Source organism: Penaeus japonicus, unplaced genomic scaffold, assembly GCF_977035675.1.
Source record: "Penaeus japonicus unplaced genomic scaffold, GWHDUDI00000001_assembly GWHDUDI00000017, whole genome shotgun sequence".
Lineage (NCBI taxonomy): Eukaryota > Metazoa > Arthropoda > Malacostraca > Decapoda > Penaeidae > Penaeus > Penaeus japonicus.
In genome coordinates, this window is record NW_028234419.1 from 30,321,451 (window position 1) to 30,346,450 (window position 25,000).

The window sequence follows — 25,000 nt, forward strand, 5'->3', positions numbered from 1 at the left end:
ACGCAACTATGGTTTTGGTCAATTTTCGTGTTTGTTCAATTGCACAGTACGGAGGTATTGCAACAAGCGAACAAGCTGATTGGAGTTATCTTCGCACTTATTACTAGTTGTGGTATGATGTTATTTGTATTGCTGTCTGTGTTTATGTTTTGATTTTGTGTGTGACCGTCTTTGTTTTTTGTTTGTTTCGTGGGCTGTTTAAGTAATTCATCGTCTGTCTTTTTATAGTTTTATCGCTCTTTTTATCTATTTCTATCTCTCATCCTCCTTCTCTCTCTCTATCTCTTTGTCTCTCCCTCTGCTAAATTTAGTCCCATAACGTCAGTCCTTAAGTTGTTTACTTGACTCTTAGCCTTTAACTATGTATTAATCGTATTTATATAAGGTTTACGATTTACAGTGCTTTTGATTAATCATCTAAATAAACTAACTTTAAATATTACTACTTCATTTTACTTTGCTTTGTTATTCTAGATTCCTTTTTTTATAATTATAAAGCGAAACAATTTGGTTAGTGGTATCTGGCGTGTTATCACCGTAGGTTTTACCCACTTAGCGATACGATCCAATTACTGTATGTAGTGTTTGCATAAAATGTTTGTTGCAGGGAAACAGAATAGAATGCAATTGTTTATTTACATCTTAACTTTCGTATGGAGTAATAATTGATAATGAATTAATCATCAACCTGACCAGCTTAGGAATGTTTACGTTTGCTTATTATGTCTTGTTATATGACTGACAATGTCTCTCCGTTTAGACACACGGACACGCACGCACACACGCATATATATATATAATATATATATATATATATATATATATATATATATGTATATATGTATATATACATATATATATATATATATATATATATATATATATATATATATATATATATATATATGAATGTATGTTTGTATGTATATACACATGTGTATGTACAATATATATATACAATATATATATATACACATATATACAATATATATATATACATATATATACAATATATATATATATACATATATATACAATATATATATATATATATATATATATATATATATATATATATATATATATATATATGTGTGTGTGTCTGTGTGTGTGTGTGTGTGTGTGTGTGTATCATATATATTATATATATACATATGTATATATATAATATATATATATATATATATTATATATATATTATATATCTATTATATATATATTATATATCTATTATATATATATTATATATATACATATGTATATATATAGATATATGTATATATCATATATATATATATATATATATATATATATATATATATATATATATATATATATATATATATATATATATATATATAGCATGTACTGTGTATTCGAAATATATATACACTTTTATCAACGAGATTACATAAAAATAGTTTCTAATTACAACGTCAATGTCTAAAAATATATTTTCGTCGAATCGTTCACGTCAGCAAGTGGTTTTGTTTACGCAGAATTTTAAATTAATCTCAAGAGAAGAGTTCACGTATCTTATTCCTTGAACTTGTCTCTATTTCTAACATCGGGTTCTCTATTACCAAATGAAAAAAAAGAAAGAAAGATACACGACAGTACATCAGTTAATATCAGATAATCTAAGCGACCATGATTGATGGAGAAACTTTTCTATACAAATATTTCTATCGACGCCCTGAGTCCCGAAGTTAATGGAGTACAAATATTCGATTCTTCTCTTCCTGATAGCGCGGCCTTCGTGTGTATCGGCCGCTTCTCGGAGTCGGCTAAACAGACCCGCTTGTCTCGGTGCAGTGACTGGACCCACGCGGGAGTTGCCACGCGTCGCCAGCCTCCCGGAATAACCGTTTGCATTAACAAACTACTGCATCTCCTTGGCATTAGTTGATGACTGCGCATCTTGGCAACGTTGGACGAGAAAGCTGATGGAAATACGTTAAATAAGCAAGCATAGCGGTGTGTTGGTGTGGCGATTGAGGGAAGTGAGGGAGGGAAGAGTGTGTGTGTGCGTGTGTGTAAAGGGAGTTGGGGTCGCGGTCCATGCTCCAGGAGGCTTCCAGTTTGGAGTGAGACAGTGAAGGGGACGGGTGTGTTTGCGGCGGGCGTGCACCTTACATGATGCCCGTGCCAGTACCTCCTGGCCACGCCCGATACAGAGTGCCATGTCTTGTTGTTACAGTATTTCACCTTCTGATCAGTGATTTAATTGCCCGAGTGTGGTGAATACGCAGTGTGAGTGAGTGAATTAATTCAGTGAATTAGTGATAGTTTTTGTGCAAGCATGAGGAGGAGGGAGAGCTTACTGTTGTTGTTGGTGGCGGTAGTGCCAGCGTGGAGCTTCGTGGTCAAGGTGCCCGACACGACGCCCGTGGGACGCCAGGTGTTCAACCTGGGCATGGACGGACCCGACAGGTACAAGCTGGACCCGCGCCGCACCGCCAGCTACGTCCACCGCCTGTTCCACGTGGACCTCCACACGGGGGCGGTGACTGTCAAGCGGCGCCTCGACTGTTCGGGCACCTATTACACCAACCCCGTTACCATGTGGGTGGAGGCGTGGGCAGAGCGGCACGGGGCGCCCATGGACTATGCCGCCGTGCCCCTGCGCCTGCTGGTGACTGGCGAGGCGTGCCGACACCACGCCGCCGTCATGGAGCGAGAGGTGTCGTCATGGGTGGACACGGCGTCGCTCTCGATGCCCCTGCCTGACCCCAACCCTTCCGACCCCGACCAATTATGCCTGAGGAGGTCGCAGGTGGTGCTGCGCGTGCCCTCGCTGCTGCCGCGCTCCCTGCACGAGTGCAAGAACGAGCTGGGCTCGGTGTCCGACCACCGCCTGACCATCGAGCCGCACGGAGGCGACCTGGTCAGCCTCTTCGACACGTGCCTGACGGGCGTGACCACCGCCAGGATCGGCATGCACCTGACGTGCCCCGGCCTGGCTGCGCCCTACAGCCACGACCTCAAGCTGGTCCTGCACAGCGCGTCGGCGTCCGAGGAGGAAGGGCACATCCGCCGCATCCGCCGCCAGATGCAGTCGGCGTCGCTGTACTTCGTGCGCGCCCTGGAGGTGGCGCACGTGGTGGAGGAGGGCGACAAGGGCCTCGCCGTCGCCACCGTCACGGCGACCGACCCCGAGAACGCGCCGCTCACCTACTCCATCGAGGCGCTGCGGGACGCGCGCTCGCAGCGGATGTTCGAGATCAACCCCACGTCCGGCCTCGTCACCTCCGTCGTCAAGCTGGACCGCGAGGAGCTCGGCGTCCACTACTTCCGCGTCAAGGCCGAGGACAAGGCGTCGTCGCCGCCGCGCTCCGCCACGACCACGCTGCAGATCAACGTGGACGACGCCAACGACCACTCGCCCATGTTCGAGCGAGAGAAGTACGAGACGTGGACCGTGCGCGAGTCGACGAGCGTGGGCTCCACCATCCTGACCGTCCGCGCCACCGACGAGGACGAGGGCCCCAACGCCGACCTCAGGTACACCATCCTCAACCCCACGGGGCCCAACGAGGTCTTCCGGCTCGACCCCAAGTCCGGCGAGCTGACCACTCGGCTGCCGCTGGACCGCGAGCAGCACTCGCGCTACACGCTCACCATCCAGGCGGAGGACCAGGGCCCGGCGCAGAACCGGCTCACGGCCACGACGGAGATCTCGGTCTCCGTCGTCGACGAGAACGACAACTACCCGCAGTTCAGCGAGCGGACCTACACCGTCGAGGTGCCCGAGAACATCAGCGCCTCGACGTCGCCGGTCATCGTGGACATCCGGGCCACCGACCAGGACAGCGGCAAGAACGGCCAGGTGCGCTACGCCATCATCGGCGGCAACACGGCCGGGCACTTCACCGTGGACGGCTTGACGGGGCAGGTACGCGTGTCCGCGCCGCTCGACCACGAAACGAACCGACATTACCGACTTGTCGTCCGCGCGCAGGATGGTGGTTCGCCGCCGCGGTCCAACACGACGCAGCTCCTGGTCAACGTCCGTGACGTGAACGACAACGCCCCCAGGTTCTACACGCCGCTCTTCCAGGAGACCGTGCAGGAGAACGTGCCCGTCGGCTACTCCATCGTGCGCGTCCAGGCCTTCGACAACGACGCCGGCGACAACGCCCTCCTCACCTACAGCATCGAGGGAGGCGGCGAGAATCTGCCTGTCGAGGTGGAGGAAACCACAGGCTGGGTTCTGACGCAGCGGGACCTCGACCGCGAGGAGAACCACCACTACACCTTCACCGTGGTCGCCAGGGATCACGGCGACCCCCCGCAGTCCGCCTCCGCCACCGTCGTCCTCCAGATCCAGGACCAGAACGACAACGACCCGGTTTTCGAGCCCAAGAACTACGAGGTGGCGGTGAGTGAGAGCGACTACCCGGGGACGCCCGTGGTCACCGTCACGGCCACCGACAGGGACGAGAACCCCCGCCTGCACTACGCCATCACGTCGGGCAACGATCGCGGCCGCTTCTCCATCACGGCTCAGAACGGCCGAGGCCTCGTCTCGCTGGCGCAGCCGCTCGACTACAAGCAGGAGAGGAGCTACATCCTCACCCTGACTGCTACGGACGCCGGAGGTCGCTACGACACAGCCACCATTTACATCAACGTGAGCGACGCCAACACCTTCCCGCCGCAGTTCGAGAACACGCCCTATTCCGCCACCATCTTCGAAGACGCTCCCGAGGGCAGCACGGTCATCATGGTGGCGGCTTCTGACGGAGACACGGGCGAGAATGCCCGCATCACGTACTCGCTGAGCGGGGAGGCCGTGCCCGAATTCGTGATCCACCCGAGCACGGGCGCCATCACCACCACGATGCCGCTGGACCGCGAGGCGCAGGGCGGCTACCTCCTGACCGTCACGGCGCGCGATAACGGCACGCCCTCGCTCTCCGACACGACCGACGTCGAGATCACGGTCGTCGACGTGAACGACAACGCCCCGGTCTTCAGCAACCCTACCTACCGCGCCTCCATCCAAGAGGACGCGTCCGCCGGCGCCTCCGTCGTGCAGATCAAGGCAAGCGACGCCGACGCGGGGCTCAACGGCAGGGTCAGGTACTCCTTCGACGGCGGCAACGACGGCAGCGGCGCCTTCTCGCTCGACCCGACGTCGGGCGTGGTGAGGACGGCGCGCGTGCTCGACCGGGAGACGGTGTCCGAGTACAACCTGGTGGCCCTGGCGGTGGACCGAGGCGCGCCCGAGCGGTCCTCGTCGGTGACGGTCGTGGTCGACGTCGAGGACATCAACGACAACCCCCCCCTGTTCGACACCGACCGCATCCAGCTCTACATCGCCGAGAACTCGCCCATCGGCTCGACGGTGGGCGAGGTGCGAGCCAAGGACCCCGACGCGGGCGCCAACGCCTTCATCCAGTACAGCATCATCGGCGGGCCCGACGCCCAGAACTTCACCATGGTGGCGCACCCCGCCGAGGGCCGCGCCGAGCTCGTGACCCGCGTGGAGCTCGACTACGAGTCCCCGAAGAAGAAGTACCAGCTGAACGTGCGCGCGACGTCCGCCCCGCTGCGCTCGGACATCCCCGTCACCATCCACGTCGTCGACACGAACGACAACGCGCCGGTCCTCTCCGACTTCCGCGTCATCTTCAACAACTTCAAGAACCACTTCCCCGTCGGCCCCGTCGGCCGCGTGCCCGCCATGGACGCCGACGTCATGGACCAGGTAAGCCGACGTCGTAGGTGGTATGAAGACATCAGGCTGGCGGGAGATAATTACTGCCTTCTTAGCGGCCCTCCCTTCACCCCGCCTGCAGTACCCCCCTCCCCTCCCCTCCCCTCCCCCCCTCCCCCCATCACTTACCTTTCCGTACCCTTGTCCTGCCGCACACATTACCTTATGCTAATTTCAGCTTTAAATACGGCTGCGAGTAAGACATGATTTGATTACCTGTTGTTATGTTTTAACTGTTGTGAAATACGCGATGGGAGTCCACCATGTGAGATCTCTATTCTCAAATGAAAGCGAAATTGCGAAAGTTTATCTGTTAATAAAAAAAAATATACTCGATCTTCATAATGATTATATTATTTTTCACCAAAAATATTGCTTATTCCCTCCCTATATAGCTAGTTCGGGAAACAAGTCATATAAAATCCCAGCCTTTGGCAAGAACACCGGTATTATCCCTCGTGTTACAGCCTGGTCAGTGTGCTTGCTTATCCAAATTTACAACTCATCCTCTTACTCTTCCCTCCCCTCCCCCCTTCCCCTTCCCCTTCCCCTTCCCCTTCTTCTCCTTCTCCTTCTCCTTCTCCTTTTCCTTTTCCTTCTCCTTCTTCATCTCCTTCTTCCTCTCCTTCTCCTTCTTCTTCTCCTTCCCCTTTCCCTTCCCCTTCTCCTTCCCCTTCTCCTTCCCCTTCCCCTTCCCCTTCCCCTTCTCCTTCCCCTTCTCCTTCCCCTTCCCCCATCCCCTTCCTCTTCCCCTTCCCCTTCCCTCTTCCACCTTCCCCCGTCCTCCTCCCTCCTCCCTCCTCCCTCACAGAAGACTCGCAAATATAGTAATTCAGAAACCCCATCGTCAAGGAGCCAACGCCTATCCTCAAGGACCTCTTTTTTTTCTCTCTTTCTACCTTCCTTCGCCTCCTCCTTTCCCACGTCTTGCCGTTCCGTTGCCCTCGCGTAGAGAGAGCTCCTCCGCGCCGGAAGTAGATTTCGATCGCCTGTCCGTCTCCACCAAGCCCCCTTCCCCTCCCCCTCCCCTCCCCCTCCTCACCTTCCCCCTTCTCTCCCCCGAAGCCAAGAATCGGTTCCGAGTTACGGCAGGTATTGTCCTAGTATCCTATGCACTCGAGTCCTTTATCTCTCCCCCCACCCCTCCCCCGGCCGGCCCGCCCACCGAAGCCCCGTCTATTGTGAGAAATCCATCGACGAAAATCGCGACCGACAATGGCTTCCCCGCCCTCGCTTCCTCCTCCGAGAACCACCAAAGTGAAGACATTTTGCGAACAATGGTCAGCGGGGTCTGGCAGAGGCCGAATTAATGTTTCCCCGCGACCCGGCGTAACTAAACGTCCGTCCCTACGGTTGAATAACGTCTTCTCTTCTTCCACTCCTTGTACCTGCCGCCGGGGGCCAGCAACACCAACCTCCATGTCCCCCCCCCTCCCTCCCTCCTTCCTTCCCTCTCCTCTCCTCTCTCCTCTCCTTCCCTGTTGCTATATTTTTGATATCGGGTCGACTCTTCCTACAGAAGGGAAAGGACAGCAGGATATTTTGGCGAGAGCTTCCGCCATCCTAGGATCTATCTTGAGCTCGCCGTCCGTCGGAACAAACGGCGAGATTAGATAAAGCGAGGCGTACGTGTTATGCGATAAAGCGAGGTAGCGTGTGTGGGCTGAGGTGCGCTGGCCCACCATGGCGGTTGTGACGGGGGTGGCCCACGCTCATGGTGACGCGACGACTAGTAACCCACCCACCCTCCCCTATCCACCCTCCCTCCGGACCCCTCCGGGCGGGCCATATAACCCTACAGCCTCGCCTTGCACTTCGAATGCAAAGGCGCGCGTCTCTCGGAAGGACGGGACGGTCCGCCGCCGCCCCCCGAGTCGTTTCAGCGACGGTACCTTAATTAGAATGTAGAAGCGCAGATTCTGAACTTAAATCTCTCGGATCGCCGACCTTGTATAGGCCCTTCTGGACTGCCCAAGGTGTCATAGCCGGTTGGGGCGGATGTCTCAATTTGACGGGAGTGAAAAGAAACGGGTCGGGGAAGGGTGAGGGAAGGAGGGAAGGAGGGTGAGGGAGAGAGGGAAGGAGGGAAGGAAGGTGAGAGGGAAGGAGGGAAAGGGAGAGAGGAAGGTGGGAGAGGGAGAGAGGAAGGGGGGTAGAAGGATAGATGAATGAAGGGAGAAGGTAAGAGGGAAAGGGGGATAGAGAAGGGGAGAGAAGGACAGATGGAAGGAGGGAGAGAGAGAGAAGGAGAGAAAAGGACGGAGAGGGATTTGATTAGAGAGAGAGGGAAAAAGGGAGAGAGTGAAAGGAGAGGGAGAGATTGATAAAGGGAGAGATGGAAAGAGGGTGAATGAGATATATGAAGAAAGAAATAATACCAACAATAATTACATGTGATTTTATCTTTATATCTATTTATCTATTAATCTTATTTTTCCTAGTAAGCAGTCGGTCCAGGTTTGAAGTCAAGTTCGCCGTCGTTAGGCTTACGGCGCCCCCCCCCCCTGCCCCCCAAGCCTCGATGACTTTACAGCCCCTTGTCCCCTTTGGCGACGTCATCCAAGCGACCTTACGGGAATGGTGACGTCAGCTTTAACTCGCAAGGCAACTTAACTGAGCTCGCACTGTAGCTTTACTGAATTCGCGATTTAACTTTACGATTTATAATTGAATTTACTATTTGACCTAACTGAACTCACAGTCTCATTGAACTAAATATGAATTTTAACTTAACTAAACTTCAAAATTTAACTTTACTGAATTCACAAATTAATTTTACTGAATTCACAACTTAACTTTACTGAATTCACAACTTAACTTTACTGAATTCACAAATTAACTTTACTGAGTTCACGATTTAACTATACTGCACTTACAATTTCACTTAACTGAACTTAAGTGAACTCAAATGAAGTCAAGCAGACTCACTCTTACTTCCCACTCTTTAAGTTAATCAAACTTAACTTATCCAACGCACAATTAAACAAAAAACAAAGCCGATACAAATATCCCGGCCATTCCCTTATCCACCTTCCGGTCCCAAGAAGAAGACGCAAGACACAAGAAATAGAAAGAGAGAATGAAAGATACAAAGATGGGGAGGGGAAGGGAGGGAGGAAGGGAGGGAGGGAGAAAGTCGGGGGGTAAACCTGCATAACCGAACAGCCTTCAAAGAAAGACCGAGAGGTTAAATACGCCAGTCGGCAAACAAGACACCGCATGGTCAGCGAACCTCAGTGCACAGACGAAAATGCAAACAAGGTGTACATACCAGATGGGAAAGGCGGAGGGAGGAGGGAGGAGGGTGTAGGGAGGGGGGTAGCAGGATGGGGGGGTGGGGGATGGGGATGGGGATGGGGTGGGGGAGGGGAGGTAGGAGGGAAGGTAGTGGGGCTGAGGTGGAGGGAGGGAGGGAGGGAGGGTATGGAGAGAGGGAGGGAGGGAGGGTGGGTAGGTAGGTAGGTAGGTAGGTAGGTAGGTAGGGAGGTAGGTAGGTAGGTAGGGAGGTAGGGATGAACCAGCGGTTAAGGCCGGGGACAGGAGGTTTAAGCACCTGTATCTATTGACTTCAGGGACAGGGGCGAAAGCTTTAAACACCTGTCTCTGTCTGTCTTCAATTAAGCGTTAGGGAACAAGTCCGATTTAGGAAAACGGGCAAGAAGGAGTCCCTCTAAATAGTGGACAGACTTCAGGGAAAGAGACAGAATCAGGGCTAGATTGCGGTGGTGTTGCATAAGATAAGAAAGAGTGACAGTGACAAGAGTTCGTTGAAAGAAGGAGGGGTTCGTTGAAATGGGACAGAGTTTCGTGACAGGGCAGGAGTTCGTGACAGGGACAGGAGTTCGTGAAAGGGACAGGAGTTCGTGACAGGGCAGGAGTTCGTGACAGGGACAGGAGTTCGAAGCAAGGGCCCAAGAACCACCAAAGCAAAAGGGACAAATCTAGGGACATCTGTGTCTTCAGGATGTCTTCACAGTCTTCAAGAAAGTGATTAGGAAAAAAAACAGGGATCTTCGAGGGAGATCCTAGGGTGGTCAGACAAAGAGGAGAGAGAGAGAGCGAGAGAGAGAGCGAGAGAGAGAGAGAGAGAGAGAGAGAGAGAGAGAGAGAGAGAGCGAGCTAGATCATGAGAGAGAGAGCTAGATCATAGAGAGAGAGAGAGAGAGAGAGAGAGAGAGAGAGAGAGAGAGAGAAAGAAAGAAAGAGAAAGTCAAAGGCGATCGGTCGGTACTGGATAATCCTCTTCGGCTGAATATGCAAATTATCTCCCTATGCAAATTAGTCCCTTTTTCTCCCCTCTCCCCGAAGCCCATTGCTATTTCCGGCGGCGGATGGGCACCGTGAAGGAGATCGGGCAGGAAACGCGTCCTTCAAGAGATGGCGGACGCGGCTAAAGGGACTGTGGGGAGGAGGGGGAAGGACGGGGGGAAGGGGGGAAGGGGGAAGGAGATGAGGTTAAGATAGAAGGGTTCCTTTTGTTGAATTGGTTGGGGGGGTTGGGGGGTGGGGTGGGGGGAGGTGGGCTTTGGGGGGGCGGGGAGGGACAGAGGGAGTTAAGGAGGAGGGTTGAGAGAGAGCGAGAGAGAGAGAGAGAGCGAAAGAAGGTAAGAAGGAAGAAAGAAAGAAAGAAAAAAAACGAAAGAACGAAAAGAAAATAAAAAAATAAAAAAAGAAAGGACTAAAAAAAAAAAAAGAGAAAGAGAGAGAGAGAGCGAGAAAGTTAGACAAAACAAACAAATACGAGAATCGAAACAGAAACAAAATTAAAACTACTTCAAAAAATAAAGATAAAAAAAAAAAAAAATATCAATCATAAGAAACCACAACGACAGATTGAAAAAAAAAAACTCGATGAAGCGATCCGCACAAAGGATGAATGATGAAGAATGAAGGATAAAGGATGAAGGACCAAGAAGGACGTCTTGGCGAAGGAGGCGCATCACTCGCACGAAGGGACGAAGGGACGCAGGATGGGGATTTGCTCTCTGAAGAGTCTTTGTGAAGGCTGTTGAAGGCAGAGATAGATAGATAGATAGATAGATAGATTTGTTGATTTATAGATTTAAAGGGGGAAACGGAGAGATATCTTTTTAGTTTCCGGGAGATAGTTATACTGATAGACGGAAGGATAGATAAAGGTGGATGTGCTTATAGATATATGGATAGAAAGACAGGTAGATAACCCCCTCTCCGACAGACAAACACACACACACACCCGCACACACACACACACACACACACACACACACACACACACACACACACACACACACACACACACACACACACACACACACACACACACACACACACACACACACACATATGTGTGTGTGTGTGTGTGTGTGTATAAATTAGCTCATTTATAAAGAGCTAATTTACAAGAGAAAACTCATAGCTTCAGCACTCACCTCGAAGTAGACTTAGACAAAAGAAAACCAAAGACAGCACATCCAACTCATAATTTCTTGTCACGTTGAAATTCTATCTCTCACCCTCTCTATTTCTCTCCCTCCCTCCTGTACCCCCTTCTCTCCCTCTCTCCTTCACTCCCGTCCCCCCACTCTCTTTCTCTGTCCTCCTCTTAACCTCTCTCCCTCCCTCCCTCTCCCTCCTTCTCTCCTTCTCCCTCCCTCCCACCCTCCCTCCCTCCCTCCCTCCCATCCTCCGTCCCATCTCCCTCCCTCCCTCCCATCCTCCCTCCCTCCCTCCCATCCTCCCTCTTTCCTCCCTCCCCCCTCCCTCCCCTCCCTCCCTCCCTCCCTCCCTCCCTCCTTGCCTCTCATCCTCCCTCCCTCCCTCCCTGCCTCCCATCCTCCCTTCCTCTCATCCTCCCTCCCTCCCTCCCTCCCTCCCTCCCTCTTCCCTCTCTCCTCTCCTTCTCCCTCCTGTTTTTCTCCGAAAGTGAGCTTAAGCGACCAGAATAAATATCCAATTTCACCGACGTGTTAAATATACGAACAAGACGAGTGTCGGGTTGAGCAGACAAGGAGCGAAAGGAGGAGCCAGAGAATAGCCGAGAGAGAAAGGGAGGAAGAGGAAGGGAGAGGAAAGGAGCGAAAGGAGGAGCCAGAGGATAGTCGAGAGGGAAAGGGAGGAAGAGGGAGGGAGAGGAAAGGAGCGAAAGGAGGAGCCAGAGGATAGCCGAGAGGGAAAGGGAGGAAGAGGAAGGGAAAGGAAAGAGTGGAAAGGATAAGAGGAGGGAAGAGAAGGAAAATTGAATTGAAAGGATAGGGTGGGAGATATGGGGAGAATTTGGTAAATGAGGAAAAGGAAAGAGAGAAGAGAGAGAGAGAGAGAGAGAGAGAGAGAGAGAGAGAGAGACAGAGACAGAGACAGAGACAGAGACAGAGACAGAGACAGAGACAGAGACAGAGACAGAGACAGAGAGAAAATGAAAGAGAGAAGAGGAAAGAGAGAGAGACAAAGAGAGAGAGAAAGAAAACAAGAAATGAAAAACAAACGAAAAGAAGAGACGAGCGAAGAAAATAGAAGAATGAAAAAGGAAGGAAAGGGGAAGGGAGAAAAAAAGGAAACCAAAACGCAAGGAAGAGGAGAAAGAGAAAAAATATAAAGGAATAGGAGGAGAGGAAAAAGAAAAGAAGAAAAAGAAGAAAAGAGAGATAGAGAAAAGAAGGGAAAGGAAAAATAAATATAGATGAAAAAAATATATCAATAGAAAGGAATAGATAAAGAGAGGAAAGCAAATAAAGAAAAAAAAAGGATAACAAAAGGGAAAGGAGGAGTGAAAGGGAGAGAGAGAGAGAGAAGAGAACGGGAGGGAGGCGGGGGGAGGAGGAGGAGGAGGGAGTGGGGGACATCCCAACCAAAGGACCTAATATCCCTTTATCTTAAGCATCTTACAAGTGACCAATTGAGAGAGGGGGGAAGGGGAAAGGAGGGGGCGTGAGTGGGAGGGAAGGGAAGGGAAGGGAAGGCCGCCCACATCCACCCTCAGGAAGATCGTCACGCCCCTGGGAGCGTCAGGCGAGGGCGTGTGAGTGAAATCTTAAACCGCGTACCACTCTTATGAACAAGAGGGGGGGTGGGGGTAGAGAGGGAGGAAGGAGGGGTAGGGGAAAGGGAAGGAGAAGGGGGGAGAGTAGGAGGGTGGTAGGGTGTTGAGGGGGAGGGGGGGAGAATAGAAGGGGGGAAGGGGGGAAGAGGTAGACGGTGAGGAGCGTAAGTGAGGAAGAGTTAGGGAGGGGGAGAAGGAGGGACGATAGAGGTAGGGAGGGGGGAGGGAGGGACAAGGGGTGGGACGACGGTCTGATAGAGGTAGATGGGGGGAGTAGGGGGAGGGGGGGAGGGGGGAGCGTAGGAAGTGGAAGGAAGGATCGGGTTACTCGTCGTCCATCCTTTCTCTCTTCGTTAGAGAGGAAGGAAGGAAATAGAACAAGGGGAGAGAGAGAGAGAGAGAAAGATATATATATATATATATATATATATATATATATATATATATATATATATATATATAGAGAGAGGGAGAGAGAGAGAGAGAGAGAGAGGAGAGAGGAGAGAGAAAGATGAAAGAGAAGAAATGAGAGAGAGAGAGATAGAGAGAGAGAGAGGGAGAGATAGAGAGGATAGGATAAAGAAAAGAAAAAAAAGAGAGAAAGAGAAAAGAAAGAAGAAAGACAGACGATAATAATAAAAAATAAAATCCAAGAATAAAGAAAAAAAGCATGAAGGGAGAGAAAGATGAAAAACGAGAGAGAAAGAGAAGGTCAGAGAGAGAGAGAGAGATAGAGAGAATAAAAAAAGCGCAAAGAGAGGGAGAATGAAACTAGCCAGAGAGAGAGAGCAAGAGAAGAGAGAGAGAGAGAGAGAGAGAGAGAGAGAGAGAGAGAGAGAAAGGAGAGAAAAAGAGAAAGGAGAGAAAGAGAAGAGAAAAAGAGAGAGAGAGAGAGAGAGAGAGAGAGAGAGAGAGAGAGAGAGAGAGAGAGAGAGAGAGAGAGAAAAGAAGAGAGAGAGAGAGAGAGAAAAAAGAGAGAAAAAGTAGAAAGGAGAGAAAGAGCAATAGAGAATGAAAGGCGGCGAGGCAGGGCTGTTACGCCAATGAATGGAGAGGAATGACGGGGACAGAAAGAGAGTGATGAAGAGAGAACTGGGGGAGATGAAAAGATGATGAATAGATAGCGTGCGGAAGAAGAGTGATGAATGATGGGAATTGTTGTAAGATTGGAGAAGAAAATGATGTGAACGGGATAGAAATCAGGAATAGGATTATTTGAACAAAACGGGATTAAAAACTTGGAATATTTGAACTGGAAATTACTCGAAACGTAGCAGTTTGGAAAAAAATAGGAAAAAAAAAGAAAAAATGTATAGAATAAGAAGTGAAATAAGATATATATACAAGAAATAAGACACCATAAAATTTGAATAGAAATAGGAATAAAAAAGTCAAGAACGAAATTAAGTGGAAGATTTTTTTTTTCTTTTTTTTTTTTTAATATTACATGCAAAAACGCCTCCGACTTGATAAAGCGTGGAACTTTTGGTCGTTTATGTGATATATGGTTAAAAAAGGGAGGGAGGGGGGGAGGGAGGGAAGGAGGGGGGTAGGGGGGATATATAGGGACTTATGGATGGTCTTGATTAAAAGTACATAAGAAAGAGGGAAGAGAGAGGGAGAGGGAGGAAGATAGGGGGAAGAGGAGAAGAGAGGAAGAGAGATTAAGGTGATGGAAGAGGGAGATGGGGATGATAGAGAGTAGAGTTAGTGGAAATAAACATGTATATTTATTTGTACGTACATGCACATACATACATACACGAAGAGAGAGAGAGAGAGAGAAAGAACGAAAGAAAGAGAGAGAGAGAGAGAGAGAGAGAGAGAGAGAGAGAGAGAGAGAGAGAGAGAGAGAAAGAACGAAAGAAAGAAAGAACCAGAGATGATGAAGCACGTATAGAACCCCACCCAACCCCACCCAAAAAAAAAAAAAAAAAAAAAAAAATTACACAACATAAGCAAAGACAACCAGCCAACGAACGGATATTAAAATAAAAATGAGAGAGAGAGAAAAAAAAAAGACACAATATCCGGCCAATATTTTGCAACGTGATTCTTGAGTTTCAAATTAGAGAGGAAATGACAAGAAGCCCGCGTATGGTGACGGAGATTCCGGTGCTGCGAGGTGGGCGGAGAGGGAAATGAGAGATGGGCGGAGGAGGGGAGCAGGGATGGGGGAAGGTGAGGGGGGATGGGAGGAGGGGGAGGGTGAGGGAGGGTGGTGAGAGGGTGAGGGGGGAGGAGGGGGAGGGGGATGGGGGAGGGGAGGAGAGATGGGGGGGGAGAGGAGGAGAGAGGGTGGGAGGGTGAGGGGGATGGGGAGGGGGAGGAGGGAAGAGAGGGTGAGGGGGGGTGAGAGATGGGGGGAGGGGGAAGAGAAGGAGGGGATTGTGAGGGGGGGATGAGAGATGGTGGGAGGAGGGGGAGGAGGATGGGGGAGAGGGAGTGAGGAGAGGGGGAGGGGGATGGGGGGATGGGGGAGGAGAGGGAGGATGGGGGAAGGGGAGGGGGGAGATGAAAGCTGAAGAGGGGAGGAGGATGGGGAGGGGGGAGAGAGGGTAGAGAGGGGGGTTGAGAGGAGGATGGGGGAGGGGAGAGGGAGAGGGAGGGGGGATGGGGAGGGGGAGGGGGGATGGAGAGGGGGGTTGAGAGGGAAATGAGAGAGGGGGAATGAGAGGGAGGAAGAGAGGGTGAGGGGGGATGAGAAGAAGAGGAAAGGGGAAAGTGGAAGGGGAGGGGGGAGGAGAGGGGGGATGGGGAAAGTGAAAGGGGAGGGGGGAAGGGGGGAGAGGAGGAGGGGGGTGAGAAGAAGAGGAAGGGGGAGGATGAGAAGATAGATAGAGAGAGAGAGGGGGAAATGATAGGTGACGGGGGGGGGAGGGAAGGGAAGGGAAGGGAAGGGGAGTGAGGGAGGGAGACCTTAATGGAGGGATATCATATTGTTATATTAGTCGTCCTGTTAGTTTGCTGATCGTTATCGAAGCGACGTCGTCTATGGCGGGAGTGACGCCCCTCTTGCGGCTACTCTGAGAGACTACTTTGACGACTTACTTTCAGGTGTTACTCTGAGGAGTTGCTTTGAAAGGCTACTTTGAGGAGTTACTTTCAGGTGTCACTTTGAGGAGTTACTTTGAAAGACTACTTTGAGGTGTTACTCTGAGGAGTTGCTTTGAAAGGCTACTTTGAGGAGTTACTCTTGGCTTCAGAGGAATTACTTTATAAAGACTCATAAGGGGTACGATTGAGGGTGTTACTCTGAGGAGTTGCTTTGAAAGACTACTTTGAGGAGTTACTTTGAAAGGCTACTTTGAGGTGTTACTTTGAAAGACTACTTTGAAGAGTTACTTTGAAAGACTGCTTTGAGGTGTTACTTTGAAAGACTACTTTGAGGTGTTACTCTGAGGTGTTACGTTGAAAGGCTACTTTGAGCGATTCCTTCCTCCTTCTTTTGCTATTAATGCTCTTCCTCGTAGGCCTACTTACGTAAAGTGAAATTCAATATATGAAATATGATCGAATGGAAATAAGATGAGAATAGAAATGGGGAGAGAAAATTAAGAATGATATTAAATGGATGATATTTATTATTGTTGTTATTGATATTTATTATTGTTGTTATTGATATGATATGCAATAGAGCCACGTGAATTGATTGAGTGTAGAGCTTTCCTTGTTTATGTTGATAAATATGTTCTTATTTATATTTACTTGAATTTATTTTTGTGTTATGGCTGTTTATGTTATATTGTTTTGATGTTATTTTATTTTTTTTTACTTATTTTTTTTTCATCGAGGCTTTATTGTTTGTGTCTTGTTTTCTCCCCCTGTGAGGTTTTCTTTTCTCTTCTTCTTCTCTTGTTTATTTTGAATTTTCTCTTGTTCTGCGTTCGTTCTGTTTTTTTTTCGTGTTTTTTTTCGTCGTTGCTGTTTTTCGTAATTTTTAACCAAAAATAATTGTATTTGTGTGACTTTTTCGCTTTCCTGTTTATTTCTGATTTTTTAAAAGCTTTTTTTTTCTTCGTTTTTTTTTACCTATTCTAATTGTTTTCGAAATGTCTTATTCTTCCAATTTTGTTTCTCTCTTATTTTATACTTCCTTAATTTCTTTCTTCTCTCTCTTTCTTACTTTATTATCGTATTTCATCCCCCAACTCTGCGTTTTTTATCTTTAATTCCATCTCTATCTCTCCTTCCCGTTTTATCCATCTTCTCCCCCCCCTCCCCTCCCTTCCTCCCCCCCACCCCCTTCGGCGTAAATCAACCGCGGATTACTCATCCCTCATCACTCATCACACGTGACTCATTACTCATCACGCGTGACTCAGTGCGGTTGAGTCACGAGGGAGAGTGGAGGGGGGGGGAGGGGGATGGTGACCTCAGGTATAGTGAGTCGTCATTGTGGATATGCGTCTATTGTCGTTGAGGTCATTATCTCTCGTCTGTTGTCATTATCTATCGCCAGTTGGTTGCCAGTATCAGTTGTGAGTTGCCATTATGTCTCGTCGGTTGCCATTATCTATTGAGGGAGAGAGAGGGAGGATGAGGGAGAGGGAGAGGGAGAGGGAGGGAGGGAGGGAGAGGGAGAGGGAGAGAGGGAGAGGGAGGGAGGGAGGGAGAGGGAGGGAGAGGGAGAGGGAGAGGGAGATAGGGAGAGAGAGAGAGAGAGAGAGAGAGAGAGAGAGGGAGAGAGAGAGAGAGAGAGAGAGAGAGAGAGAGAGAGAGAGAGAGAGAGAGAGAGAGAGATAGAATAGATAGATAGATTGAGAGATAGAGATAGATAGATAGATGGATAGAGAGAGAGATAGAGATAGAGATAGAGAGATAGAGAGAGAGAGAGAGAGAGAGAGAGAGAGAGAGAGAGAGAGAGAGAGAGAGAGAGAGAGAGAGAGACAGAGACAGAGACAGAGAGACAGAGAGAGAGAGGCAGCGACACAAACATAAACTTCATGCCACCACATTGATCTCACTTACGAATCCACGCCTATATTCCGCCCACGAAGTGTTATATTTGTCTCTCACGCTCTCGCTCTCTTCTCTCTCCTTCTCTCTCTCTCTCTCTCTCTCTCTCTCTCTCTCTCTCTCTCTCTCTCTCTCTTCTCCTATCTCTCGTCTCACATCTCTCTCTCCTCCCAGCGTCCCCTCTCCCTCCTCTCTCTCTCTTCCCCTCTTCCTCTCTCTCTCTCTCTCTCCTTCCTTTTCTCTCTCTCTCTCTCTCTCCTCTCTACTCTCCTCTTCTCTCTCATCACACTCTCCTCCTCTCCTCATCCTCCCTCCTCTCTCCTCTCTCTCTCTCTCTTTCGCTCTCTTCCCTCGCACTCCCTCTCTCTCACCTCCTCTCCTCCTCTACTCTCTCTCTCTCTCCCTCTCAATCTCTCCTCGGCCATAGCCTCTCTCTAACTCTCACCTCTTCCCTCTCTCCCTCCAGCTCTCTTCATCTCTCCTCTCTTATCACTCCATCTCTCATGGCTCTCCCCTCTCTCATCTCTCCTCTCACTCTCTCTCTCCTCTCTCTCACTCTCTCTCTCTTCTCCTCTTCCTCTCCTCGAATCTCTCACTCCTCTCTCTCTTCTCTCTCTCTCACTCGCTACCCTCTGCTCTCTTCATCTCTTCCATCTCTCTCTCTCTCTCTCTCTCTCTCTCTCTCTCTCTCTCTCTCTCTCTCTCTCTCTCTCTCTCTCTCTCTCTCTCTCTCTCTCTCTCTCTCTCTCTCTCTCTCGCTCTCTCTCTGTTTATCTATCTTTCTCTATTTTTTCTAGTTGTTCTTTATCATTTTATGGCCTCTCTTCCTCTCTTTTTTAAGCGTTTTCTCCTATTATCCACTATTCCTCCTCTTCTTACTCTTCCTCCTCCTCCTCCTCCTCCTCCTCCTCCTCCTCCTCCTCCTCCTCCTCCTCCTCCTCTGTCTCCTCCTCCTCCTCCTCCTCCTCCTCCCCCCTCCCCCTCCCCCTCCCCTCCCCCCTCCCCCTCCTCCTCGGGTTTCCTCCTCTTCCCTTCCTATCCTTTCTCTTCCTACCTCCTCCTCCTCCTCCTCCCTTTCCTCTCTCCTCCTCCTCCTCCTCCTCCTCCCCCCCTCCTCTCTCCTCCTCCTCCTCCCTCCCCTTCCCCTCCTCCTCCTCCGCCTCCTCCTCCTCCTCCTCCTCCTCCTCCTCCTCCTCCTCCTCCTCCTCCTCCTCCTCCTCTCCCTCCTCCCTCTCCTTTTGATCCAATACCATAACAATCCCTCCCCTTCCTCCCCCTCCTCCAAACCCCGCCCACGCCCCACCGTCCTCACGCCCACCATCCATCACCCATGCCCACCCATCATGGGCTGAGCACACACCTCCACGCCCATCTCATCCGGCGCCGAGGCTGCGACTGGATGTGGTGAGCGAGGTTTGGTCGCGGATAATGGCGAGATTGTGGTGATTGTCATGGGAGGGATTGTGGTGATTGTGAGGATGGCGGGATTGTGGTGATTGTGATGGGGGGGGGGGTTGTGGTGATTGTGATGGGAGGATTGTGGTGTTTGTGATGGGGGGATTGTGGTGATTGTGATGGGGGGGGGGGGGTTGTGGTGATGGGGATTTAGGGGATTGTGGTGATTGTGATGGGGGGATTTGTGGTGATTGTGATGGGAGATTGTGGTAATTGTAATGGAGGGACTGTGTTAAACTTACAACGACAACGATAATAATGATAATAGTAAGGATGATAATGGTAATGATTATAATGATAAGGACTATAATAATGATAATGATAACAATCATGGCACTACTATTAGTACTATTACTACTTTTACTACAACTACTACTACTACTACTGTACTACTACTACAACCACTATTACTACTAATGCTACTACTACTACTATTACTTCTACTACTATTACTACTATAACCATTATTACTACTAATGCTACTACTACTACTACTACTACTACTACTACTACTACTACAACCACTATTACTACTAATGCTACTACTACTACTATCACTTCTACTACTACTACTACTATAACCACTATTACTTCTAATGCTACTACTACTACTATTACTACTACAACCACTATTACTACTACTACTACAACACTATTACTACTACTACTACTACAACCACTATTACTACTACTACTACAACCACTATTACTACTACTACTACCAATAACCAAGACGACCTATCAAAATCCAATACAGCAAAGTCTTCTGTCACATACATTCGCACAACTGCTCTCGTCAGCAGAGGTAGGGAGCGACTGCAAGTAGAACTGCTGATCCGAGTCGACGCGCCCATTTGCCTGCTCCCGCCCGCCCCCCCTCCCGCCCTCCCGCCCTCCCGCCCGCACGCCCCTTCTGCCGATCTATCCCCGTCACACGAGCGGTCTCCTTATGATATATTCATAGGCCTACCCCTCCTCCCCATCGCCGCCCAACTGTCTGTCGGCTCCTCCTTAGCTTCGTCCTCCTTAACGTTCTTCTTATCCTCCCCCTTAGCTTCCTCCTCCTCCTCCTCTTCCTCCTCCTCCTCCTTTTCCTTAGCTACTTCCTCCTCCTCCTCCTCCTTCTTCTTTAGCTCCGTCCTCCTTACCCTTCTCCTCTTTAGCTCCTCCTCCTCCTCCTCCTTCTCCTTAACTTCCTCCTCCTCCTTGTCCTTAACTTCCTCCTCCTCCTTCTCCTTCCTCCTCCTTATCCTCCTCCTCCTCCTTCTTCTTAACTTCCTCCTCCTCCTTGTCCTTAACTTCCTTCTCCTCCTCCTCCTCCTTTCCTCTCTCCTCCTCTTTTCCTCTTTCCTTCTTATCCTCCTCCTCCTCCTTTCCTCTCTCCTCCTCCTCCTCCTCCTTAACTTCCTTCTCCTCCTCCTCCTCCTTTCCTCTCTCCTCCTCTTTTCCTCTTTCCTCCTTATCCTCCTCCTCCTCCTCCCCCTCCTCTCCCCCTTTCATCGTTCCCCGACCTTCACCTGCCTTACCCCCACACCCCCCACCCCCTCCTACCCCCTTCCTTGATGGGTGGCTTGTCGTCACGTGTTTCTTTGTACAAATTTCCTCCCGTTGTCTTCGTGTTTGACGGATTTTCGTTTTTATTCGTTTTCTTCTTCTTCTTCCTCTTCTTCGTTTTCTTCTTCTTCCTCTTTTTCGTTTTCTTCTTCTTCCTCTTCTTCGTTTTCTTCTACTTCCTCGTTTTCGTTTTCTTCTTCTTCTTCCTCTTCTTCGTTTTCTTCTTCTTCCTCTTTTTTTTCTCTATTTCTTCTTCGTCGTCATCGTTGTTTTGCTTCTCTTTTTCCTCTTCGTTTTTTTTTGTTCTCTTCGGTTTCCTCGCTCACTCTCTCTTTATTTCCTCTCTTCTCCGTCTTTCCATTCCACTCTTCTCTTCTCTTCTCTACTCTCCTCTCCTCCCCTATCCTATCCTCGCTCTTCTATCTCTCTCTCTCTCTCTCTCTCTCTCTCTCTCTCTTTCTCTCTCTCTCTCTCTCTCTCTCTCTCTCTCTCTCTCTCTCTCTCTCTCTCTCTCTCTCTCTCTCTCTCTCTCTCTCTCTCTCTCTCTCTCTCTCTCTCTCTCTCTCTCTCTCTCTCTCTCTCTCTCTCACTACTATCCTATCCTTCCCCTCCCTTCACCTCTCCACTTCCTCCCTCTTCCTCTGACCCCCCCTCCCTCCCTTTTCTCTTTCTCCCTTCCTCTCCCTCTCTTTCACCCTCACTCTCTGGTACTTAATCTCGTAATATGCAAATGACTCCCATGCTTCCCAAGGGTTATTTTGCCTGCTCTGCTCTTCGGCTCTCTGCTCTTCTCCATCCTTTGCTTCTCCCTCTACGCTCCCGCTTCGCCGACACTTCTCCCCTTTCTTCCTCGCTCCCTACTCTCTCTCCTCTCTCTCTCAACCTCACTGCCCTCTCTCGCTCACCTCATACTCGGGTGAGGGCGGGGTCTCGCGTTCTCTCTCTCCTCCATCTTCTCTCGTCTCTCCGGGTCGTCTCTCCCTCTCTCTCTCTCCTCTCCTTCTTCCCCTCTATCTCTCTCTCCCTCCACCTTCCTCCCCTCTCTCTCTTTCCCCTCGCTCTCTCTCTCTCTCTCTCTCTCTCTCTCTCTCTCTCTCTCTCTCTCTCTCTCTCTCTCTCTCTCTCTCTCTCTCTCTCTCTCTCTCTCTCTCTCCTTTACGTGTTCTCGGATTCTCCCCTTCTTTTCTTTTCCTTCTCGTCCTTCTATTCTTCTTCTTCTGATTTCTCCTGTTTTAGTTCCTCTTCCTCCTTCTCCTACAGTTCCTCCTCTCTCCTCCTCCTCCCCCCTCCAATTCCTACTCCTCCTCTCCCACCCCCTCCTCCTCCTCCCTCTCCTCCTCTTCCTCCTCCTCCAATGCCTCCCCCTCCAATCCCATACCGACTCATCCCCCCTTTCCTCCCCCGCCTCTCCCCCCCTCCTCCTCCTCCAATCCCCCTCCTTATCCTTACCTTTCCTTTTTCGTTGATATTTTTCCTTCCCATCCATTTTTACCTGTCTTGTGTCCCCCAATGATCCCCCCTCCTCATGCCCTCCTTTTCCTCCTCCTCCTCCTCCTCCTCCATCTTCATTTCCCCCTCCTCCAATGCCTCCCCCTCTTTCCTCCAATTCCTCCTCCCCCTCCTCCTCCTCCTCCAATCCCCCCTTCCTCCTCCAATCCCTACCTCCTCTTCCCCCCTTCCTCCCCCTCCAATCCCCCCCTCCTCCTCCTCCTCCAATCCCCCCTCCTTCCCCCAATCCCCCCCTCCTCTTCCCTCCTTTTCCTCCTCCTCCTCCTCCTCCTCCTCGTGGTTTCGATCGAGGGTCAGACGATACTCTGGAGAAGGTCGTGTATGTCTGGCTCACACGGGGGAAGGAGGGGGGATAGGGGGATAAGGGGGGAGGTGACGTAGATCTCAACGTTTTAATGAAGGAGAGCGATAGGTGGGTCAGGGGGGGGGGGTATGGGGAGGTAGGGCGGGTATTGTTTTTGTTTTTGTTTTTTGTTTTTGTGGGTCTGGTCTCTCGTCTCTTTTTGGTGTGTTTTTATTTCGGCGCCGGTCTCTATCTATCTATCTATCTCTTTCTCTCTCTGTCTACTTCTCTCTTTCTCTCTCTCTCTCTCTCTCTCTCTCTCTCTCTCTCTCTCTCTCTCTCTCTCTCTCTCTCTCCCTCTCTCTCCTCCCTCCCTCCCTCCCTCCCTCTCTCTCTCTCTCTCTCTCTTTCCCTCTCCCACTTTCTCCCTCTTTCTCCCTCTCCTCTCTCTCCCCCCCCCCCCCTCTCTCTCTCTCTCTCTCTCTCTCTCTCTCTCTCTCTCTCTCTCTCTCTCTCTCTCTCTCTCTCTCTCTCTCTCTCTCTCTCCCTCCCTCTCTCTTCTCTCTCTTACCTTCCACCACGTGTACTGTTTCGCCTGTCGGTATTTTTAATTTGTTTATTCGTAGCAGATGACTGAAGTGGAAGAGTCAATTATAGAAAACACGCAAGGAACATATTAGCTATTAAGTATTCATTATAAGTAGGAAAACGCAAGCCTAATGTCAAACACTTACACATACAAACACCCGCACACATGTACATACGCATATGAACTTGACATTCACGCACACGTGTACATTAGTACAAATGCGTGCACACACACGCACGCACACGCACACACACACACACACACACACGCACACGCACACACACACGTATACACACACACACAAACAAACACACACGCACACACACACACACAAACAAACACACACACACACACACACACACACAACCACACACACACACACACTCACACAAACAAACACACACAACACACAACACAGCACAACACAACACATAACACACACACAAGTTAAGGTCAAGTATACGTGTATGCTTAACACGCGATGCACGATCGTCGACGACTTTCGTGGCTTGTGAACTTAAAAAGAAACAAATCGAAAATAAAAATGAAGTTAAAAACGTTTGCATGCCATCCGAAGCGCACGCACACACGCACACGCACGCACGCACGCATGCTAACTGTGCGCTGCAGTATGGCGGTTGAGCGGTGCGCTTTTGCTGTGCTTTTGTTTCTTTTCCTTTTTTCTCTTCTCGTTCCTTTGATGTTCGCTTTTCGTATGTGTGTCTGTTTGGGTGTCTGCCTGTCTCTATGTCTCTTTCTATCTCTGTGTCTCTCTATTGCTCTGTCATTCTCTCTTTCTCTATGTCTCTCTCTTTCTTTCTTTCCTCTCTCTCTCTCTCTCTCTCTCTCTCTCTCTCTCTCTCTCTCTCTCTCTCTCTCTCTCTCTCTCTCTCTCTCTCTCTCTCTCTCTCTCTATCTCTCTCTCTCTATCTCTCCCTCCTTCCCTCTCCCTCTCTCTCACTATCTCTAACCTGTCAACAACAACCGAATACATTCCATCAACAAACCCTCAAATATTTCAAAATAAATCAACTCGCTTTCCCTTCAATTTCTTCATCCACGCCCCCAATCCACATCAAATTTCCCTCCTTAACCAAACCCAACCTCATCATTATAACCTCCAAACTCCCTCCCTCCCTCCCCTCACCAACCTCACTTCTTCCTCTCACCCACTCACAACCTCATAACCTCAGCGTGTCACGTGACCACCACCTCATATATCGATCTGAGGTTTGGTGAGTAACCGATCTGTCCGGTTGATATTGCCTCGCCTCTCCCGCTCTGTCGTTCGTTCTCGGGGAATAGTATTCTATGGGGTGGCTTACTATGAGGTGAAGGAAGATTAATCGTTTACTATGAGGTGAAGGAGGATAGCTTACTATGAGGTGAAGGAGGAAGGTAGTTTACTATGAGGTGAAGGAGGATAGCTTACTATGAGGTGAAGGAGGAAGGTAGTTTACTATGAGGTGAAGGAGGATAAATCGTTTACTATGAGGTGAAGGAGGATAAATCGTTTACTATGAGGTGAAGGAGGATAAATCGTTTACTATGAGGTGAAGGAGGATAAATCGTTTACTATGAGGTGAAGGAGGATAAATCGTTTACTATGAGGTGAAGGAGGATAGCTTACTATGAGGTGAAGGAGGAAGGTAGTTTACTATGAGGTGAAGGAGGATAGCTTACTATGAGGTGAAGGAGGATAAATCGTTTACTATGAGGTGAAGGAGGATAAATCGTTTACTATGAGGTGAAGGAGGATAAATCGTTTACTATGAGGTGAAGGAGGATAAATCGTTTACTATGAGGTGAAGGAGGATAAATCGTTTACTATGAGGTGAAGGAGGATAAATCGTTTACTATGAGGTGAAGGAGGATAAATCGTTTACTATGAGGTGAAGGAGGATAAATCGT

The 25,000-nt window shown here is 49.4% G+C and overlaps 1 protein-coding gene across 4 annotated transcripts in view; it reads left to right on the plus strand.

Moving 5' to 3' along the window:
- stan (Protocadherin-like wing polarity protein stan) overlaps positions 1 to 25,000 on the plus strand; it is a 291,876-nt gene that overhangs the window by 18,904 nt on the left and 247,972 nt on the right. For all 4 annotated transcript variants that reach the window (XM_086546312.1, XM_086546315.1, XM_086546313.1 and 1 more), the window contains exon 2: positions 1,750 to 5,713. In XM_086546312.1, the coding sequence (XP_086402438.1) occupies positions 2,303 to 5,713 (3,411 nt within the window). In that variant the 5' untranslated portion in view covers positions 1,750 to 2,302. The remainder of the gene's footprint in view (positions 1 to 1,749; positions 5,714 to 25,000) is intronic.